General features: G+C 34.9%; 1 protein-coding gene across 1 annotated transcript in view; it reads left to right on the forward strand.

The window, feature by feature from the left end:
• The window catches only part of Cnbd1 (cyclic nucleotide binding domain containing 1), a 482,897-nt gene that overhangs the window by 13,890 nt on the left and 447,523 nt on the right, over positions 1–21,484 (forward strand). The window contains 1 exon segment of the mRNA XM_021255941.2: positions 12,410–12,523. Coding sequence (XP_021111600.2) covers positions 12,410–12,523 — 114 coding nt within the window.

The raw sequence follows: 21,484 nt of genomic DNA on the forward strand, positions 1-21,484 counted from the left end.
TGAGCCGTGTGGGCGCTGGAAGCACTCCCTCCCCATGGAAATGAGAAGACATGTAAACAAGTCTCAAGAACAGACTTCTAGATCACCTACAGCAACCTCAAAGGGAAACGAGATGGAACAATCTGATACTCAACCCCCTGGACTCTCTGAACTGGCAGCAAAAGAGGATCTGGGAGAAATGAAATCAGAAATAATTACTCAGATAACAGCAAAGATTTTGCTCATGGTGCAAGACATGAATAATAAATCTAGAGAGGACACAGATAAAAAAATAGAGGATCTGAGGAACATGATGGAATCCCAACATAGGAAACAAATGGAATCCTTAAAACAGATACAAACAGATTTCCAAGAGATTAAAACCTCCATCAAAAGTCTGCACAGCAGAATGAACCAATGTGAGGATAGAATTTCACATATAGAAGATAAGATTGCAATTAGTGAGGAGGAAAAGAAAAATTGCTTAAAAATTGTAAGGGAACATGAGAAATCAATCCAGCAGCTGCTAGATGATGCAAAGAAGAATAACATAAGACTGATTGGAGTCAATGAAGAAACAGGAGAGAGTGCAGATGACATAAAAAAACTGTTCACAGAAGTGATTGCAGAAAACTTCCCAAGGAGGGGAAAAGAACTTGACATACAGATAAATGAGGCATATAGGACTCCAGCTAGCCTTAATGAAAAAAATCTACACATAGGCATATAATAGTTAGGATTCCAGAAATTCAACAGAAGAATAAAATAAAATTCTATAAGCAATGAGAGAAAAGAAACAAACCACATACAAAGAAAAGCCCATCAGAATCACAGCAGACTTCTCAATGCAAACCCTCAAGGCAAGAAGAGCTTGGAGTGATGTATTTCAAGCCCTAAAGGAAAACAGCCTCCAACCCAGATTGATGTACCCTGCAAAACTATTTCAAAATTGATGGAGAAATAAGATACTTTCATGATAAAGAGCGCCTCAGGAACTTCATAAATACCAAACTGGCACTCCAAAAAATTTTAGACAATACCCTAGGAAAAGACAATGAGGATCACAACCCCAGGAAACCCAGCAGAATGAATCCATTGGGCGTGACAAATTAAATGCACAAGGGGGAGAATCCAACAAAAAGAAAAAGTCATGACAAGGCTTTTAAAACTTTTAACTTCATCTCCCTAATGAGTGTATAATTCAATCTTATTGTACTGATTAGTATTTTTCTGATTCTAGAGTTGCACACCATTCCTTGTGCTATACTGGCTATTATCTTCTTATCTCTACATTTTAATTGGGTTGTCTATTAATTAGTTCTAAGAATTCTTTATATATTCTGGTCATAGGTTATATGCATTGTAAATATGATCTGTTTAAGGACTACTTTTCATTTTTGATGATGTCATTTAAAGTTCTAAATTTTGATGGAATCCCATTTATCAATATTTTTCTTTTATACATCATGTCTTTTGTATCCTAGGTAGTTCTTGCCTACCCTGAATTCATAAATATTTTCCCTTATAATTTCTTCTTAAAGTTTTATACTTTTAGGCTTTCTTATTTAGGTTCATAGATCCCTTCAAGTTATTTTCATGTTTGGAAGAAAAAGATTGAGGTTAATTTTTTATATGCGGATATCAGGTGTTCTAGTGCCATTTGCTGAAAACACTATCTCTTCCTCGGCTCTTGAATTGAGTTTATATTCTATAAAATGCTAATGTTAAATAATCTTTCAAAACTCAGTGGACCATATATGTGTGGTTCTATTTCTAGATTCTCTGTTTCATTCCAATGATCTATATGTCTTTCCTTACACCAACACTGCCTTGATTACTGTAGCTTTAGAAGAAGTCTTAAAATTAGGCAGTAAACGTCTTACAACACTGTTTTTGTTTTTGTTTTTAACTTTTCTACATCCTTTGTACTCCTACATAACTTTTAAATTTCAATATCCAATTCTTCATTTATAGCAAGTATACACAGACCTGAATTTTTATATATACCTTGTGTTTTCTAATCCTGCTAAATTCAAGTACAAGTTCTAGGGGATCCTAGAGATTTCTTCGTATTTTCTCTGTAGATGATCATTTCATCTACATATAATGATTTTGCTTCTGCCGTGCCAACCCTATCCTAGTTGTGTCATTTTATTGCCAGACTATTTTGGTGGGGACTAGGTTTCAAAGTTTAATGGACAGATAAAGAGTAAGCATATCTTCCCTTGTTCCCCACCTTAAGGAGAAAGCATTGTATCTTCTCCATTCGTATAAGGCATTCTCACTGGAAGTATGGAGTACATGTCTTTAATCTGTTGAGAAGGTTCTGTTCTACTTCTAGGCTTCTGATAGCTTTTACCATGAACAGCTGTAGAATTTAGTCCAATATTTTTTCTGCCACTACTGACAGGATCATATGGCTTTTTCCTTTCCTCTGTTGAAATGATGACTTGGGGGTGGATCTTCCAATGCTGAACCAACACTGCCATCCCTATAACAAAACCACTTTCTATATCCTACCAGATCTGAGTTCTAATAGTTTGTTTTGTTAAACAAATTTCTATCTATGTTCATACTTTTTTCTTCTATTATCTTTATCCAGTTTTAGGATTAGCACAATGTTGAGTTCCTAAAATGATGGGAGAAGTGTTCCTTCTTTTTTCTGCTTTGTTTGATGTAATTTATCAGTTAAAATGTATATGAGCCTGTTGTTGTTGTTGTCATATAGGTAGGTTTTCAAGCTAGGAATATACTTTCTTTAATAGGTGCTATTCAAATTTTACATTTCCTCTAGAATTAGTTTCATTAATTTGTCTTCCAAGGTACTTCTTAGAAGTTGTCAAATTTATTTCAAAACAGATTTTTGTAATATGCTTTCTGTATCCTTTTAAATTCTTTAAAATCTGTGGTAATGTCTCCTAGATCTTAATATTGTAATTTAAAAAATGTATAACTGATATTGTGTAACAGGAAGAAGAGTTCTAAAAAAGCAGGGTAATTGGGAGGGGTAGGGGAAGGGAAAAAAGGGAAAGGAAGAAATATGAGAAGAAAAAAAAAATGGAAACAAGGTCTTTGCAAATAGGGAAGGGTGGAGGGGGTGAAGGGAGGGCAAGGGAAGGGGAAAAAAGTAAGAACCAAGATACTCATGTAAAGGTACAAGATCCCAATGATGAATGTAACTGTATTTTATACCGAAAATGTACCAATAAACGTAATGGGAAAAAAAAAAGAAATGAATCCTCCCCATCGTTACCAATAATTTGTATTGTTAATGTTCTAGATTTTAGTTATTCTAATAGATGTGCAGTGGTGTTTCACTGTGTTAGTTTGTACTTCTCTAATAGCATATGATGCTGAGCACTTTTTTGTATGTTAAACTTTAGAAAGATAAATAAATTCAGTGAATTTTCAGGACACAAAGTAACATATAAAAATCGGTGGGATTTTTATACACAAATAATGATCTAAATGAAAAAGGAATTAAGAAAACAACCCCATTTACAATAACAGTAAAAAAAGTTAAAAGGCCTAGTAAAAATTTAAATGCATGGGTGAAAAATCAGTGCACTGAAGGGTATAAAGCATTGATAAAAATGAATTTAAAAAATACAAATAAATATGATATCACATGCTCACAGATGAGAATTAATGTTATTATAATGCCTTTCCAACTCAAAGCAGTATACAGATTTGTTATCTTTTTTTTTTTTGGTACTGAGGATTGAACTCGGGACCTTGCACTTTTTTGAGGCAGGCGCCAGAACCACCGAGCTAAATCCCCAGCCCCAGTATATAGATTTAATGTAATCCTTACCAAAATATCAAGGACACTCTTCAGAGAAATAGAAAAAATAATGGTAAAATTAATAAGGAACTATAGAAGATTCAAAATACCCAAAACAGTTCTGAGAGAGAAAAACATCAGGTTTCCTGATTTAAAATTATGCTACAAATATATGGTAGCTTAAACACTATGTTGCTTGCATAAAACCAGGCACACATCTAATGGAACATAATAGAATTCAGAGGTAAGTCCAAACATATATGGTCAACTAATTGTTGACAAAGGCACCAAAGGCACGCAATGGGGAAAATAATGGTCTCTTTAGTAACTGATGCTGGGATAATTAATTTTCCAGATGCAAAAGACTTGCAAGATATCACTTCCATTTTGAATAAAAAAGTCAAATATACATGGATAAAGAACAATACAGCAGTCATTAGGGGCAGAGGTGAGAAGGAGAAATGGGGAGATATAAGTCAGAGGACATAGAGGAGCAGAAAGAGCCAATCTAGAGATCTAATGTGCAATTTGAGGATGATAGTTAATAAAGTTGTACTGTATTTGAGATTCATGCTAAATGAATGGATTTTAGTTGTTCCTGCCACAAAACCCCAAACCAAAAAAGGTTAAGTATGTGAGATGATATTGTCTATATGTATCAGATAACATGCTGCATATCACTAATATGCAATAAAAATAACATGCGGAAATATAATGCTTATTTTGAGAACTTCCATTTAGCTCTTTTTTTTCTAAGTTGCTTAGCCATTTTCAGTTGTCTCTTATTATTGATCACCATAGTGCTTCCATCCTTTATTTATCTGTCATGTAACTATATCTAATGAACCAGAATTTATAGGGTTTAAGAAAGTAAATCTGGTGTTTCTTGTTTCTGCTGAATGTAAACAACTTGTCATTGTAGGCAATCTTTCTGTGAAAGCTCAGTCTTCACATGTAGTAACGTGGCTAACATTGTAGATCATTTGTCTGAGAAATTATATCTGTTTCTTCCTAGAGCCAGAATGGACCATGAAGCTGGAATTACTACACTCTTGCAAGAGTCTTTCTCTATAGCAAGAGTGTTTCTCCTTCTCATCAGTGACCACCCTTAACATAAAACTCCCTTCCTTTCTGCCCATGACTTATATCTTAAATATCCAATTACTTATCCTCCCTTTTCTTGTAATTTGGAGATCCTTGGAGATCTAGGTAATCATTTACAAGACCAGCAATGCAAAAAAAGTTGTTACTCAGCATATGTGCAACAACAGGACTTTTCAGAGAGTGAAGACTACCATGGCATACAAAACTTGAAGATTTTTTTTTCCACTTTGTCATATGTGTACTTTTTTGGGGGGGAGGTTAAGGCAGGGTCTCCCTTTGTAGTTCAGGGTGGCCCTGAACTCATTATTAGCCCAGGCTGGCCTTGAACTCATGGCAATCCTCCTGCCTCAGCCTTCCAGTGCCAGGATTACAGACGTGTACCACCATGCCTGCCTCAGCATATGTGTACTTTTTTTTTTTTTTGTACCAGGGATCAAACTCGGGACCTTCCACTTGCGAGTCAGGCAGTGGCACCACTGAGCTAAATCCCTGGCCCATTGGCATATGTGTACTTTTAAGATGTGATGTTTGACACTATAGAACAAAGACTGCTAGATATTTCTTCTTTAATGGTTCTGTTTCAATTTAGAAAAGTTTCTATCAGAGTCAATGTCTAGGCCCTTTTTAACATACAAATCTCTCATGGCAAAGCTATTCTAATATTAATAACACTTTACACTATACAACTTTATTCACATACATTGTTAAAAGACTGTTTGCCTCAAATTCTTGTCCTTTTTCCACTGAAAGTTAGGTTTATGTTCCCACATTTTAATAAAATAGAAATTATGTTTGATTATTAAATGCTGTATATTAATAGGATTCATATTAATAACTATAATTTTATATGCCTAATATAAACTATGAACAAGAAATGTCTATTATTTTTAACTCTACAAAAATCCTGAAGGTCAGTACTTCTTTTCTAGAGAAAAAGAAATCAATGAGATGTTAAAATGCTTTGTATAGTGTTACACTTCAATTTCAATTGTATATTCAAATCAGATATTGGTTCTCAAAGAATGGAGAACTTCAATTATTTCAGGGGAAAGTAAATGTTTATCACAGATCAATATCTCTCTAGAAGGTTAGATTCAGTCTTAAGGTCATTATCTTTTCAATTAAAGTTTTGAAGACAAATCTTTTCATTTTTCTTCAAGATCTTCATGAAAATGAAAAGTTTAGGATTAATCCTTATTATTAACTAATTATAATAGCGTGTGTGACACTTGAAAAAATTTAACTTTGAGATCATAAAGCCATTAGTTAATGAGCTTTGTCTATAGATAGGAAAGATGATAAAATAAGTTCATTAACTATAGACTTAAATTTCAAAAAAATGTAAAATACATGTAAAGAAGACTGCACAGGGCGACCCTTTTTAGTGGCATTATCTGTAAAGATTGCTGATTGAGTGATCTCCCTTAGGTGACAGGACTAATGTTAAATATGTTGGCATTGCTTCAGAACATTTTTTCTTCAACATATTGTAATGAAGGAATGAAGTTAATTATGGAGATATATATTCAGTGTACTTCATATCAAAATGCACCTGCTTCATTATTGTAAAAAGATAATGTTAGTATTTCCTCAAAAAATGTATAGATGCTATACAATATTTGTGCGACAAATTCAGGTAAAAATCATCTATAAGAGTAGGTTCAACTTCTTTGGCTCAGTTTAAAATAAAAATGTAAAGTGCCTCAGGGCAAACACAAACATAGAGTTAATCAATATGTATTTTATTAAGAGCTTATTATGTTCCTAGATCTTTGAGAAGACAGAATGAGATTCAGAAGAAATATTGTGTTAATTTATCCAGCTATTACGCATAAATCCTGAGTCTCAGTGGCTTTATTTATTTACTTACTTTCATTAGTACATGTTTGCAGTACGTAATGATTACATTCATTGTTGGATGTTTCTTTCTCACATAATGTTACAAAGGGGTATTTTTTACTGGTGTGCATTTCCTAGATTAGTATCTTAGGATTCCACCAAAATTGGTCTTTTTCATCTTTGTCATGAGCTACCCGGCCCCTTTGCTTCAAGCTAAAAGGACAAAGCACATAGAGGACCACCTGTGTAAGGGTGTTTTTTTTTTCCCCAGGGGAGTGATATTCTATTGGTTAGAACTCAGCCATGAATATTCCAAGCATACCAACCTAGGTCAGCAAAGGGGACACCCATTAATGATCTTGGCAGGGTTTCTTAACTGCTTGATGTGTAATTACTTCTTGCCTTCTTTATTAAACTGTGCTAATTTTGAGAAATAGAGGAATCCTAGCCTTGAAATTAAGACAACTTGAATTTGTGCACTAATTTTCTACTTTATATAAACTTAGGCAAGTCATTTAAACTTTATATACATCATTTCCTTGTCCATGAAATTATAGTCACATGTCTAAATATTAAGAACAATTCCAGTTCAGTAATTTGTTATATCTACAACATTTTTATATCTTGTAATACAAGGACTTAGGTATGTTACCCCAAACTGTATCTTTTTTTCCCCCAAGACAAGTTAGACTACAGTTCTCAACTTCCCTTGTAGTAACGTATCCCCAAATACAGTTATATTGTGTGTTAGAACTTCAACATATGACATGTTTTTAGATGGGAACACAATTTATTTCACAGACGTTATTAACATTTAAACAATAGAAGATATACTGAGAGTTCAGGTCTCTGATTACTTTTAAAAAGGATCTGACCATGTTGGTCTTTTATTAGTACATTAAAAAGTGATTTTTTTTTTTGAAACAGGGTCTCACTATGTATCCCAGCCTGGCCTCAAACTCACAGTGATCCTCCTGCCTCAGCCTCCTGAGTGCTGGGATTACAGGCATGTGCCACCACACTCTGCTAAGGTTTATTTTTTTTAAGGGGCTTTTTTGTACCTGGAATCGAACTCAGGACCTCGCCCTTGAGAGATAGGCGGTGGCACCACTGAGCTAAATTTCTGGCCCTGGTCTTTAAAAAAAATTTCTTTTTTCCCACTTTTCTTAGGGCCAGGGATATAGCTCAGCAGTGCAGTGCCTGCCTGGCAAGCGCAAAGCCCTGAGTTTGAGTCCTAGTACCAAAAATTGTAATCTTTTATGAGTGGGGCCATCGCTCCTTTTTTGTGGCCATGTGCACATTAGTTCGTTCATGTTGGTTCCACTATATTATAACCCCTGGCCACATTCAACATTTAATTTTGTGATCTTTCACTATAAGTGATCAGAAGTAGAATTATACTGCCAAACTCCATTTTAATGAGATAGAACATGCATCCTCAGTGTCATAGGACGCTTAGGGATTCCATCTGAGAATCATGTTGTCTCTAACTGCATTTGACTCTTCCATGTCAGCCTTCCACATATTTCCTTCTTGAGCACCCTACTTTTGAAGTCTCAGATCATAAACACTGGGTCCATGTCCACCAGCCTTCACATCTTGGAGCTTCTCCAGGATTGGGTGAAGGAGGTAGCTCAATGATACATGTAGAAAAGTGACCAGATTAAAAGTTTCAGTATTTTGGTATAAACTCTGCCACCCTAAAGATGATCTATCCAGGTCACAGATTAGAATAAGTTTCCAAGGCAAGTAGCATGGGCTGCATATAGGCAAAAAGGTCACATTATTGTACTACTTTGTGTCTCAGTTTCTTCATATACAAAATGAGGATGATAGGAGTATCTTGCTAATATAGTTGTACAAGGATTAAAAGACCTGCTATTTGTAAATTGCCAAGAATAGTGCTTGTCACAGGGCAAGGACAAACATGTTTTATTAATTGGCAGCAATATCCTGGCAATTTTGAGAATGGGTTTTGGAGTTAATTCAGTTTTCATTAGTATAGTACCATGTACCTTCCACTTCCTAGTTACATGAATTATGTCAATTATTAAGGTCACAGATTCTTTATGTATAGAATAGGCAATACAGTATAGGCACATTATTAGAGTATGTTAGTATGCAAAGAGATAAAAATAGTGTAAAGATCCTACTACCGCACATGTACCATAACAAGTGCCTAATAAAAACAAGTAGAGGCCCCTTCCTTCAGCGCGCGGCGGCGCAGCACCCCGCAGAAGGTGCAGCAGGAGCGGCCACGGCTGATGCAGGCCATGCTGCGGGCCACGGCGTCCATCGTCCAGCCCCCGAAGAGCTCCTCGTAGGCCACGACAGCAGGGTGATCACCTCTTGTGGAGATAGAGGCAGAGGATCGCAGCTCTGTCTCCAACCCAGGCTGCACCTGTTTTAGATGCACAAGATTTTGTGACCTCATGGAGACACGGGAAAGAACACGCCTGCTGGCACCGGCTCTCTCCTCTGTTTACAGGACTCTTCCCTCTCCCTGAAGCAAGCAGCCTCAGGACTCACCAGTCATGACCATCAGCACATCTGTCACAACTCCACAGAAACCACCAGCTATTCTGACTTCTGCAGGAAACATGCCCTGAGACCATGAGACCACTCACTCATACCATCTAAGACAAGTCATTCCTCCAAGTTCACCAGCACCCTTGCCCAGGAAAGGAATGTAAGAGTCACCATTGAAGCTTTGTTACAGAGCAGCTGAACACCAGCCAATGTGGCATGGGTCACATATTGTCTTCATTTACAAGCGTTCACAGCTGGGAAGCTGAAACTATGAGCCTTGCTATTTTCAGCCTATACACATGTCCCTAAACTGCTGCTGAGACACTCTATCAGGATATTTCAAAGACTGTTGTTGGTCCCCCAAGGAGCAGCATCAAATCTCGCTGATGTTTTCAACATTTGATTATGTGAATGGGATGTATTTCCACCTTATTGATGGGGTCCAGTTTTTCCTCATTTTGCTTAATGAAGGGATGGCTGAATGTATGAATCTTACTCAAAAGCCTGAGGGCATGGAGCAGTGCTCCTTTATAAGCTGCTTCCAGCTAAAAAGCTGAAATAATTCCAGCAGGTAGTTCTTCTTAATGGCTGTCTCACAACAGAGAATGCACAACTAAAATTGGATTCTTATTCCTTTAGTTCTCTAAAACTTAAAGAATTTTCTATGCCTGCCTTACATTTAAGATTTGATTCCTTAGCCTGCTTCTATAATGAAACACTCTTCTAGTTTGCCTGAAGATGCTTGCTGACTTAAACCTCTATGCAGCTCTTCAGTCCCTTTTGACAGGCACCTGTATGCATCTATTCATATCCTTAAACTTTGACTTCAAAATGATAATTGGGACCAGTGTGGAGCAGCACATATCCTACAAATCTGTTCATGACACTCATTTGCCTTCAGCCCAGAAACATCCCAGGGATAAACCTAAAGAGCAGAGATTCCACTCCATTCTCTACCATCATTCCTAAGATTGCCAATATCCCTTGTAAATATAGTACTCTTCTCTCCAATTGTACATTTAAATAAGATATCAGTTAGGAGTCAGAAGCACAGGAGAATATCCCAGGATTCATTCTTTATAGCATAGGAAAGCCTTCAGGGTCTGCAAGTAGGTTCTTTTGCTCAATGTCTTTGCAAAAGCAGGAATTCTTACCCCTCCTTGGTTCTTAGCAATGCTGACACCACTCTAGGAGGATTTACATAGGAAGAAAAGGAAAGAGGACAGGGAATGGAAGATGGAGGGATGGTGAAAGAAGGAAGGGAGGATGACAGAGACAGGCAGACAAGGCCATTCTTTTCTCCCAGGTCACCCTCCATTGGTAGAGGCCTAACACAGCCTCTAGAGCAGTTCCTCAACCTGGCGCTCCTGATGTGCTTTGGGAGGGTGGGAGTAGGGCTGTCTTGCACACTGTAGAATGTTTGGCAGCATCCCTAGCTTCTACATACCAGATGCCAGCGACACTCATTGCCCCACCCTCAAGTTGTGACAATCAAAAACATCTTTAGATATTGCCAGATGAAACCGGGGGGACATACAGATCCTGAAGGCTTTTCTATTCTAGAAATGTTTCATATTTTATTTTCATACAACAATTGTCTTACAAAGTTATACAGCAATTCTCTTAATGTTATCACTTTGATGGCATTTAATTTATACAAGATGTAACTATTCTGCCATTTTTATCTACAAAATGGTGATTTTATATGGCCTGACGTAATAGAGCCCAACTGTCACTTTTGTAATTTTAAATTATTCCATAAAGATGCATATACTGGGTTTTTGGCAAGATTTTTTTACTTTTTAAAAATTCTAGCATCAACACTTTATTTATCAGGCTAAGATCCAATCTGTTCACATATTCTAATCTAACAAGTATGTTGAGTCATTTCTAGTCTACTTATGTTTCTCTTCATGTTTGTTCATCATACTGTATATATTTCCTGAAGAAACTGCATTGTCTTTGAGATTGTGACAGATTCTAGATGTGGCTTACTTGTGTTCTCAGTGCCACTTGTCATGAGTCTCCATCCTTGTATTTCTGGTGAATTTGTATTTAAATCTTAACATGTGTATGATCTTAAAAAAAACCACAAGTAGATATGTGAACTGGGTGATCAAAAGCAAAAAAGATTTTTGAAATTCTTCCATTGAAATGAATAGTCAGATTTTAAAAAGGAGTGGATACTCATTGTGTACACATAGTATGAGAAAAGGAATGAAATTGCTTAACGTCATATTATATCCACACTTTATTGTTTAAGTCAATTAAGATAAATTAAATAAAAGTGGATTCCTAAAGTATATAGCATTTATCTTGTGTAAAGTATCAATATAGTGTTTTAGGAATTTTAGCCAAGAAAAAATAAAAGCCATTATAAATATTTTCAAATGTTAGTGTTTACATTGACAATAAAATAAGAAAAGCCTTCTTTTGAGGATTTTTACATTCATTGCTGTGAGGCAAATATTGACCAAGATGCTTGTCAGTGTTCAATTCGAAGGATGATAATTTTTGCTAATTATTGAAATAAGCTGTGAAAATGTATGTTTAGGATTTTAAAAATTGACCAACATTTCATGGTAGTTGTCGATTGAAAATTGAATGAGGCAGGTTTTCCAGAAACAAATGTCATTTATTCCCTAACATTTAAAGACAGTTTGCCTTGTGTCCATAGATTTTGCTTATTGGAATTTTTGATATTTGCAGTGGATCAAAATCTGGCTACCCAGAAGAGTCACTTGGAGGATATTTAAAATAGAGGAGTCCACATAGGTTATCCATTGGAGTTTATGGCTCATGAAGAAGATTCAAGTCTTATCAAAACCATCCCAGATTGTCTTTTTGATCTTTGAATTTAAGAAATGCTCATCTTTTCACCTAACAGTTCTTTATATTAGACCTTAAAAAAGTGCTTGAATTTTTCAAAAATCATTGCAGAGATTTAGAAAAATATATTATCCAGTAATGTATACATAAATATTTCTGAATCATTTTAGATAGACTTTTATTCTGTTTTATATTGAAACAACTATAATCAATTGCAAAAATAAAAATTTTAAGAAGGCTTAGTTTTAAAAAAATTACTATAATAATATTAACTGAATATGCTAGGTTAAGAAATCTTTCTTTTGAAATCTATTTCCTCATTTTTTTCTTTTTTTTTTTTTAAAGCTGGAGTTCCTGCACTGCTGTATCAGCTCACAGTGCATTTGTAAAGCAGTATCCTAAAATATTCCTGCACAAAAAAATCAGATTACCTAAAATTTTCACACAGGAGCCAAAAAGGTAATAATGTTTTCTTCTGAAAGCTAAGTTGGCATGTGTGTACATCTGTGTGTGTGTGCTTAACTGTCTCGTGAGCTCACGTCTATGAGTGGAAGTAAAAACAGTAAATGTTTGGTCAGTTACCAGTACTCTGTGCTAGGGAGCAGTTAAGAAAACAGTGGTAGGCAAGGGAAGATTTATTTTCTCATTGAACAAAAATATTTACTTCTGAGGAGCATGTTTAAACTTTTCTCCACATAATTGTTCCTTTTGACTAATAAATGATAGTGTTTGTGGTGTAAATAAGGACTAAAAGGTAAAATAGATAATGTGAAATAGGAAGAAAAGGGGCAAAGGGGAAGGGGAAGTGGGAGGGGTAGTGGAAAGGAAAGAAGGGAATGGAATTAATATGAGAAAATGGAAAAATGGAAACAAAGTCTTTGTAAATAGGGAGGGATGGAGGGGTTGAAGGGAGTGCAGGGGAAGGGTGAAAAATAAGAACCAAGAGAGATTATGTAAAGGTGCAAATTTCCAATGATGAATGTCATTATATTGTATACTTAAAATGTACCAGTAATTAGAATGAATAATCGATAATACAAAATAGGAAGAAAAGGTCCAAAGGGGCAGGGGTAGTGGGAGGGGCAGGGAAAAGGAAAGAAGGGAAAGGAAAAATGATGAGAAATGGAAAAAATGGAAACAAAGTCTTTGTAAATAGGGAAGGGTGGAGGGGGTGAAAGGAGGGCTAGGAATGGGGAAAAAATAAGAACCAAGATGCATCATGTAAAGGTACAATTCCCAATGAGAAACGTAAATGGTACCTAAAACGTAAATGGTACCTAAAATGTACCAATAGAAAAATTTAAGAAAAAAATGATAGTTTGTCAAAGAATTTAAATTACCTTCTATGGCATTTCATGTGGAACTTTCCCATAGATATGATTAGGGTGTTAGTGAGTGGGGGATATAAGGAGGCATATTTTGTGTCAATGAATGAATGCCAGTCACAGGGTGACTGAGAGGATTTGAGAAGTCCATTTGCCCAGGCCTCTGCTTCTAGGTGAGCCTGTATTTTGTGTTATTTAATGACAGAATGGTACTACTGAGTGTTGCAGGAAGTGTAACTGCCTTCCCTGGGAAGAGTGAGGATGGACTGCCAGGTCACATGGTAATGCAGCCCCTGTCAAATTATCCCTTGCCCCAGTGGAATTTACATAAGAAGGGCACCAGATAAAAGAAAGCACCCTATCTCCTTAGAAAAACATTTCTGTGCTATTTACCTGCATCTCTTATAGTGGGAATACAAACCCCCACTCCTACTACTTCAGTATAAATGATCTGTCCACATCCCCACCGCCCACTGCCTCATCCTCTAATTGTACCCTGTCTAATTTCTATTATTGTGTCCATAAGATTACATTTCACATGTGCATACTTCTACATTCGTATTTCTGATACTTAGCAGATGGCCTGACACATAATTGGGATTAATAAATGTCTGTTACTCTATGGGAAATGATTTACTAACTGTAAAAGGATTTGTTAGAAACATCTTAATTTATTTATATCAACACCATAAAGATAAAAACTAAAACAAAATTATTGTAACAAATACATTCTCAGGATTTGGAGGATATCAGCATGAGAGACATCAACTTGTTTCATTATGCTAAACCTTTCTTTTATTTATAGCTGTAGGGTAGTATTACGTAGAATTTATCATGCTAGTTAACTGGGAAAAGTCTCTGGGAGATGGACTTGCTCTGTCTTTTCAAGAACAATTCTATTAAATTAATAGTAATAAAAAAAACCTGGTGAAAAGCAGAGATTCTAATAGAACATTTTTCAAGACCTTAACTATCTAGATCAAACTGTTTGCCTGCACAGTAAGACTGCCTGGAACAATCATACAGAGTTTATATTGTGATTTATCAAATTAACATCACTCTATGAGAATATCTAATACTAATATTTTCTACTACTTAATTTGAAGTATTCTCAATTCCTATTCTACACTTGTTATTTGGAAGAACTGTAAATTTAGCTGTCTATGGAGTAAAGGACAAGAAGTATTTATTGTACTGGAAATGTCCACCTTGTCCTTGTTTCTTTGTTAAGCTGCCCGCACCGTTCCACTCCTTTAGTTAAGACTTTTTCATAAGGACCACAAGAAGACATGATATTGGCTATTAACACCCTTGGCATTCGAATGTTATCTTCATATTTTTAAGAAAAAAAGACTGACCCTAAGTTTCTATGAACAGCCACATTGTGGTCTGAGACAAAAATAAAGAATAGGTTACAAAATATACAACAATTAGGGAAATGCACGATATAACTGATTTGTTTGCTGAATGTGTGAAAGAATTCAATCAAATTAACTTAGGAAGCAAGGGAATTTTAAGAATCACATTTCTAAAATCTTTGGAAGTAAAGCTAGCTTCAGGACTAAATGATGAAATTAAGACTGAGTTTCCTCCATATGTCTGCCTCATCTTTGCTGGGTTGGTTTCATCTTTGCACTCCATGGGGTAGGTCTGGACAGATGAGATGCATCTGACTGTCTGGGTTCAGGTGAGGGGAGGGGTAATCTCTTAAATGCTCTGGGCAGAAGCTCACTGTAATCTCTTGCTAAATTGTATCCTACCCCTGGATTGTCACTGTGCACTGATTTGCCAGTAATTAATCCCATGCTCACCCACAGAAGGGGTAATACTGTTAACACTGAAAAAAAGATAGGAGAGAAAATAGATTCTTAGAAGAAAATAATTGTCCTGTTAACTGGAAAATGATGAATGGATGCACAAACCTTAAAAATTTCTTGAAGACACACCAATCTAAAGAAAGTTGAACAAAAATTCGAAATTAAGAATGGAAGAAAAATTCAGAAGTACTTTGAAGTATATATACAATGAGAAATTGTGCAAAACAATTCTTTGACTATAGTACAAAAGAATAAATATCAGAAGTAGAAACAAAAATTGCTCATCATTTAGAAGTAAAACAATAGCAATGACCCAAATCGCTAAATATTCCCTAAATAACTGTTAAGTTTAAGAAAAATTTAAAATTGCTTAGTTTTTCTATATAAACCCAAAGCAAAGACAACAAAAGCAAAAGTAGACAAACCCCCCCAAAAAACAAAAAAAAAACCCCCAAACACCAAAAAGCCCTTTTGCAAAGCCAAGAAAAAAACTCAAGAGAATAAAGAGACAACTAATAAATTTGGAGAAAATATATGCAAGTCATATATCTGAATCAAGGTTTTTATATCTCAAATATATAAGGAATTCAACTCAGCAGCAAGAAAACAACTTGATTAAAAATAAGCAAAAATATGAATAGACAACCTTCAAAAGGCATACAAATGAATTTGATATCATTTAGCATATGCCTTGTGGTAACGGTAAAATGATACTTTTACCTGTAAATGTGCAATAATGTGGTGATAAAAAATACAAAATGTAAGTTTATATTTTCAGTTAGAAAAATATGTACTCTAAAGAACTAATAAATTAACTAAATTAAAATAAAATATATTAAGAAAATTATTAATTTCTTCTAAGCTTATCTTATATATGTATATAACATATGACATATATATATATATATATATATATATATATATATATATATATATATACACAGCCCCAATGGTGAAAATAGAACTCAGGTAAATCAGAGAATCTCTAAAAAGAATAAAACATGGATAAATATGCCTGTTAGCAGATTCTAACTACCTGCACTATTAAAATTATTCAACAACCTTCATTATTATTGACATATTCAACACTGTGTAATTAATTTAACACAAATACCATGTGAAAACTGTGATAGCAAGTAAGGCAACTGCCTGGGTGTGGGCAGCTGGTGAGATGCCTGATGCCAGAGCATTTGCTAAATATTGAAAGAACACAGTCACATGCAGGGAGAGCAAACATGCTTCAAAGAAGCCTTCAATCCATTTGGAGCAATGCCTCATTCATGAAAAGAAATGAAAATTCTCATTGAGAAATTGAGAAGCAATCATTAAGCAAAACCTTGAAAACAGGACAAAGGTAGTTTAGAACTATCATTATCTAAAATTTATTTTATTAATGGATACATTAGAAGGTAGGAATATATTTGTAGGAAATCAAATAGAGAAGTAGCTGCACTGTTTTAAAAGAGACCACTTAATTTTAACCTAGAAGACTTGGGTTTCAGTTCTTGTATGGTCCAATAGCAACATGTGACTTTTGAGACATCATTTAACATAATGTTCACTCAGTTTTTATTCAGAAAAAGGACAGTTTTAACATTCTACCTCAGATTTATGCACTGAGACTTTCAATTGAAATAGCTCTTTTCATTATCATGAACTATACATGACAGCGCTATTTTATGTGGCTTATACCATTTGTCAAGAGGTTCTTTTATTGTTTCAAATATGTTAAATAACAAGAAAATCACAAATTATTTAAAATATCATTATGTTTAATACAACTAAATGACTTCCATATTCCAATGGGAAAGATAAAATTGTCGATGTTATGGTTATTATGAGAATTCTTAATGGTGATACTATGCACAAATTGGTTTACCTATTCCCATTAAACGTGGTTTAACAACAAAAATTCTAATTGCCATAGCCATCAATATTTTGAGAAATCTGAATCCGTTAGAGAGATCATCATTATCTCAGATTCTTATCTATATTCTATATTAAGAATATGGCATTATATAAATGTACTAATTTTAAAACAATGCTAGTTTTTTATGTAAATAGGGAATAATTCTGCCAGGTTATTGTATACTAATTTCAGAGTAGTTTTGCTTAACAATTCAAACCTTACTGTCTCGATTGATATTTTCATTTGTTTTCTATTGATGTTTAATACTTTTGGAAATATTGTAAAGCCAGGTAATTTTCTGAGAAGTATACTTATATAAAGTTGAAAAAATATTGCAGCTTACAAAAGTGAATGGGGTAAATAGTTAATATTTCCAAAAATGTAATTTTCTATATTTTAGAATTCCCAAATCAATACAGCAGGTGATTTCTATCCAGAACCTATAGACCACAGCTCTCTGAACAATTACTTAAATTCACATTTTCTAAATCGTGAGTGCTCAGTATTATGATGAGATGTAATTTGAAAATCTGAGGATCCTAGGTTAAAATGGTAAGTTATAATGGTTATGATTTAAATGTGTAGGGAAAAATTCTGCTATAGTGATTTTATGTAAAATTTAACAGTATAACTACAGTTTCATGTATAACATTCAACTCTTTCTTACCTAATCCCAGTAACATTTCCCAAGTATCTACCATGTAGTAAGCACTGTGGTTGTATGGAATAAGAGAAACATGGCCTTCAGACTATGAGCAATGATCATTCTAAAAATTATTTATGTACAATTTATGATTCACCTTTCAGTTTTCAGATTGGACAATTCATTAGTCCAGGTTTTTGTTATAAATAATAGAAGTCCAATTGAAAAGAACATAAGCAATCAAAAAAAGTTACTGGCTGACCTAATCAACCTGAGGAAGAAAAGTTGTCCTTAGGGAAGATGAAACAAGACCTTGAATGGATGTAGACTCTTTATTTGTCTCCTGCTTGTGTTTGTGGACAGTCCCTATACTCTTTTGTTGTTTGTGGGCTTTCTCTGAGTGGTGTGAACATGGCTGCCAGGAGCCTTGGACTTGTAATAGCTACAACAGAGGAGAGAAAAGGGAATTTCTTTTTGAGGGAAGAATAATTCTGGAAAAAGATTCAGATTGGCTGAGTCTGAGCCACATGATAACTATCTGTCCAATGACCTAGAACCTATTAGTACAAGAAATGTGGTGGGGAGACATCTTGTATGAGAAATTAGCCACTATAACAAATGATTGCTGTCCTGGGGGAGTGATTTTGGAGGCAGGGTGTCACACACCTATAATTTTAGCACTTTAGGTGCCTGAGGTAGGAAGATAAAAATTCAAGTCTAGCCTGGACAGCTTAGCAAGACCCTGTATCAAAATAAAACATAAATAAGGGATGAGAATGTAGCTCAGTGCAAAGGCACTGGGTTCAATCCCCAGTACTTAAAAACAGCAATATGTACAAAAATTCTCATTGTTTCTTCAATAAATTTAATATCCACAGTTTTTAAACAATAAGAAGATATAGAGTGAAAAAGAAATTCAAGTAGATGATACTGAGGTAGTAAATAAACATTGATGGAATTATGGAAACTTGTGATGAAGATAAATTTATTCATAATGTGACTTTCTTTCGGTCTTTTTGAGACAGGATCTTGCTATATAGTTCAGACTGGCCTTAAACTCACTATGTAGCCCAGGGTGGCCTTAAACTCATGGCAGTCCTCCTGCTTCAGCCTTCCAAGTGCTGGAATTATAGGCATGGGCCACCATAGTTGGCTGTGACATTTTTCCCAGTGGTAGATATTAAAATATTTGCAAGGAAGCCTACATACTTGTAATAGTCTTAAGTTTTATAAAAATCTTACTAGATTTGGACCTTTTTAGTTTGAGATAATATTAGTGAAAATTAAAAATCAAGTGATTTATAAAAATTCAGATTAATTTTAAGAATATATTTGTATCAGAGAAAAGTGTTGTTCTTTAATTTGACAGACAGTAAGAAAGGTGCTTATGAATGAGGAGACTTTTCAAGAAAGAATGTAGAACAAAAATAATGTGGCAGAAGCTGAGGGAGAGCCATCAACATAAATTAATGACTAACTCTAATATTTTTAGCAATATCAGATGTATTCTGTTGCAAAATTTTATAACATTGACAGGAGAAAAAGTAAAAAAAAAGACTTGAAAGATTTCTACCTAATACAATTCATTTCTTAAATTGTACATCATAAAATCAGCATTATTTTCCCTAAGGTATACAGGTAGAAGGAAAAGGAAAAGAGTAGAGTAATTGTTTAATGTGAATTGAATGCTTGAGCAAGCATTAAATGCAGTAGTAAAGAAAGTTGCTTAACTCAGATTCTACATATCTAGTGCAGGAAAAAGTGTAACGGGATAGCCATATACAATTAACTTACATTAACTTCCCTGACAAGATGTAGAATAGTTCTTTTTGAGAAGTTCTTATCAGTAACCAAATTCAGCTAGTAATTGAAAATCCCTTAGATTGAACGTACAGTGTCTTGACTTATACCATCTATATTGCCACTACTAACTTTATGACTTTGTTGAAATCAATTGACCTGGACATCCATTATCTGATACCTAAAATGAAATGGTTGGGTAGATGGCATTCAGGGTTCCTTTTAGCTCTATTGATCTGAGGTTCCATTGTCTGTGATGTTATAAATATCATAGGAAGTCATATGTGAGGCATTAGTATTTTTGTATTATCTTTTGATATATTTCCCCCTAACATTAAGGCTCTTCATCTTGCTATACCCTCACCATAATGGTCTCAGAGAAAAGGTCAGGGAAAATACTACTTGCAGAAGGAAGATTACATAAACGGATGCTTATGTGTTAGAGGAAGAAAATAGAGGAAGTGAGCTAAGCTCCAGGAATGTTGATCTTTACCTATTCCTAGTCTTAGTAAATTTCACAGTGAGATGATGTGGAGCATAGAAATATTCAGATAGCAATTCAGGAAGCTGCACCTACTAGGATGATGATAATCAACTCAGACTATACAATAAAATCATCTGGAGAGTTTTTCAAAAATATTGCTTATGGATCTCTGTCTACCCTGCACTATGTACTTTGGGGAAAAAATCTCAAAATTAAAAAAAATATTCCTAGATGATTCCTTGGAATTACTTGAGAATAAGGCCTTAAGGATATTTGAGAGTCAGGTATACATTGATCTCAATACAACATTCAGTATGAAGTGAGAATATCAGTAAAGAATTGGCAAAGGGAGATACTTAGAATAACGTTGGAGCTAATGCAATTCCCCTTACTTCTCCTGTGTCTAGAAGGCAGGGGTTTTGCTCTACTATGAACACAGATGAGGAAGGAACGAGACGCTGGGAGGATTGGTGGGCTACAGGACCTTCAAAGAGGGAAAGAGCAGGCTGTGAGGCAAGAATCTGATGGCCCAAGAGAAAATTGTAAGAGGAGATATAGTAGCAGAAAAATGCAGTCATTTTTCAGTAGATACCAATCTAGAGGCCAGAGCAGACCTGAAAGCTATTCTGTGACAGGAACGTGATCAGCTGACAGCTCAGAGGTGAGAGGATCTCCCCCTCCAACCTCTACAAAACGTGGAATCTTAGATGCTCACCTCTCGTGATGGCAGATTCTTATGGCACAGCTAGTGCAGAATCTGCCATGACTTATTTTTTTAAAGATAGAGACAAGGAGAGATTTAATGAGAACTTTTAATAAAGGTAAATTTCATAGATCAAAGAGAATTAAAAATAAACAAAATACCCTTCAGGATCTCTGACTATATTATTTGCTATCAAACAGAACAATATATGAAAAAATACAAATGGTATTCATTTGCTTTGTGATCTAAAAAGATATATTGTGGAAGACAGGAGCATAAACTCTTCATTGGGTTAAAAGGAAAACTTTAGGTAAATTAAATTTAACAGAATAAATTTGAGCAGAGAGTGATTCATTAATAAGCCAGCACTCAGAACTGTGAAAGTTTCAGAGAGCTCTATCCAACCCTGTGAGCCAGGCTTTCTATAGGCAAAGTAGATAAATCACCTGATTGGCTGTTGCAAGGCATTGAGGCATGATGTGATGAATTATTTGCCATGTTTGAACATGATCTCATCAGTTGGCGGCCCATAATTGGCTGAAGCTCATTTGTTTATGATTGGCTGAAAACAGCTATTTTCAATAAAAAATATACTTCTAGTTAGGTTTCTGTGTGTTTACTTCCTAAATTAGGTTGAGGTTTGTTACTTAGGAACTCAAGGTACAGAGACAGCTTCTTGCTAATGGCCTCCTGCTTATTTAATTCAATACTGGGGATTTATTATTTCAAAAGGTAATTA

The sequence above is a fragment of the Heterocephalus glaber genome, unplaced genomic scaffold (genome assembly GCF_053883595.1).
Source record: "Heterocephalus glaber isolate CG9 unplaced genomic scaffold, H.glaber_assembly_v1.0 deba00001553, whole genome shotgun sequence".
Classification (NCBI taxonomy): domain Eukaryota; kingdom Metazoa; phylum Chordata; class Mammalia; order Rodentia; family Bathyergidae; genus Heterocephalus; species Heterocephalus glaber.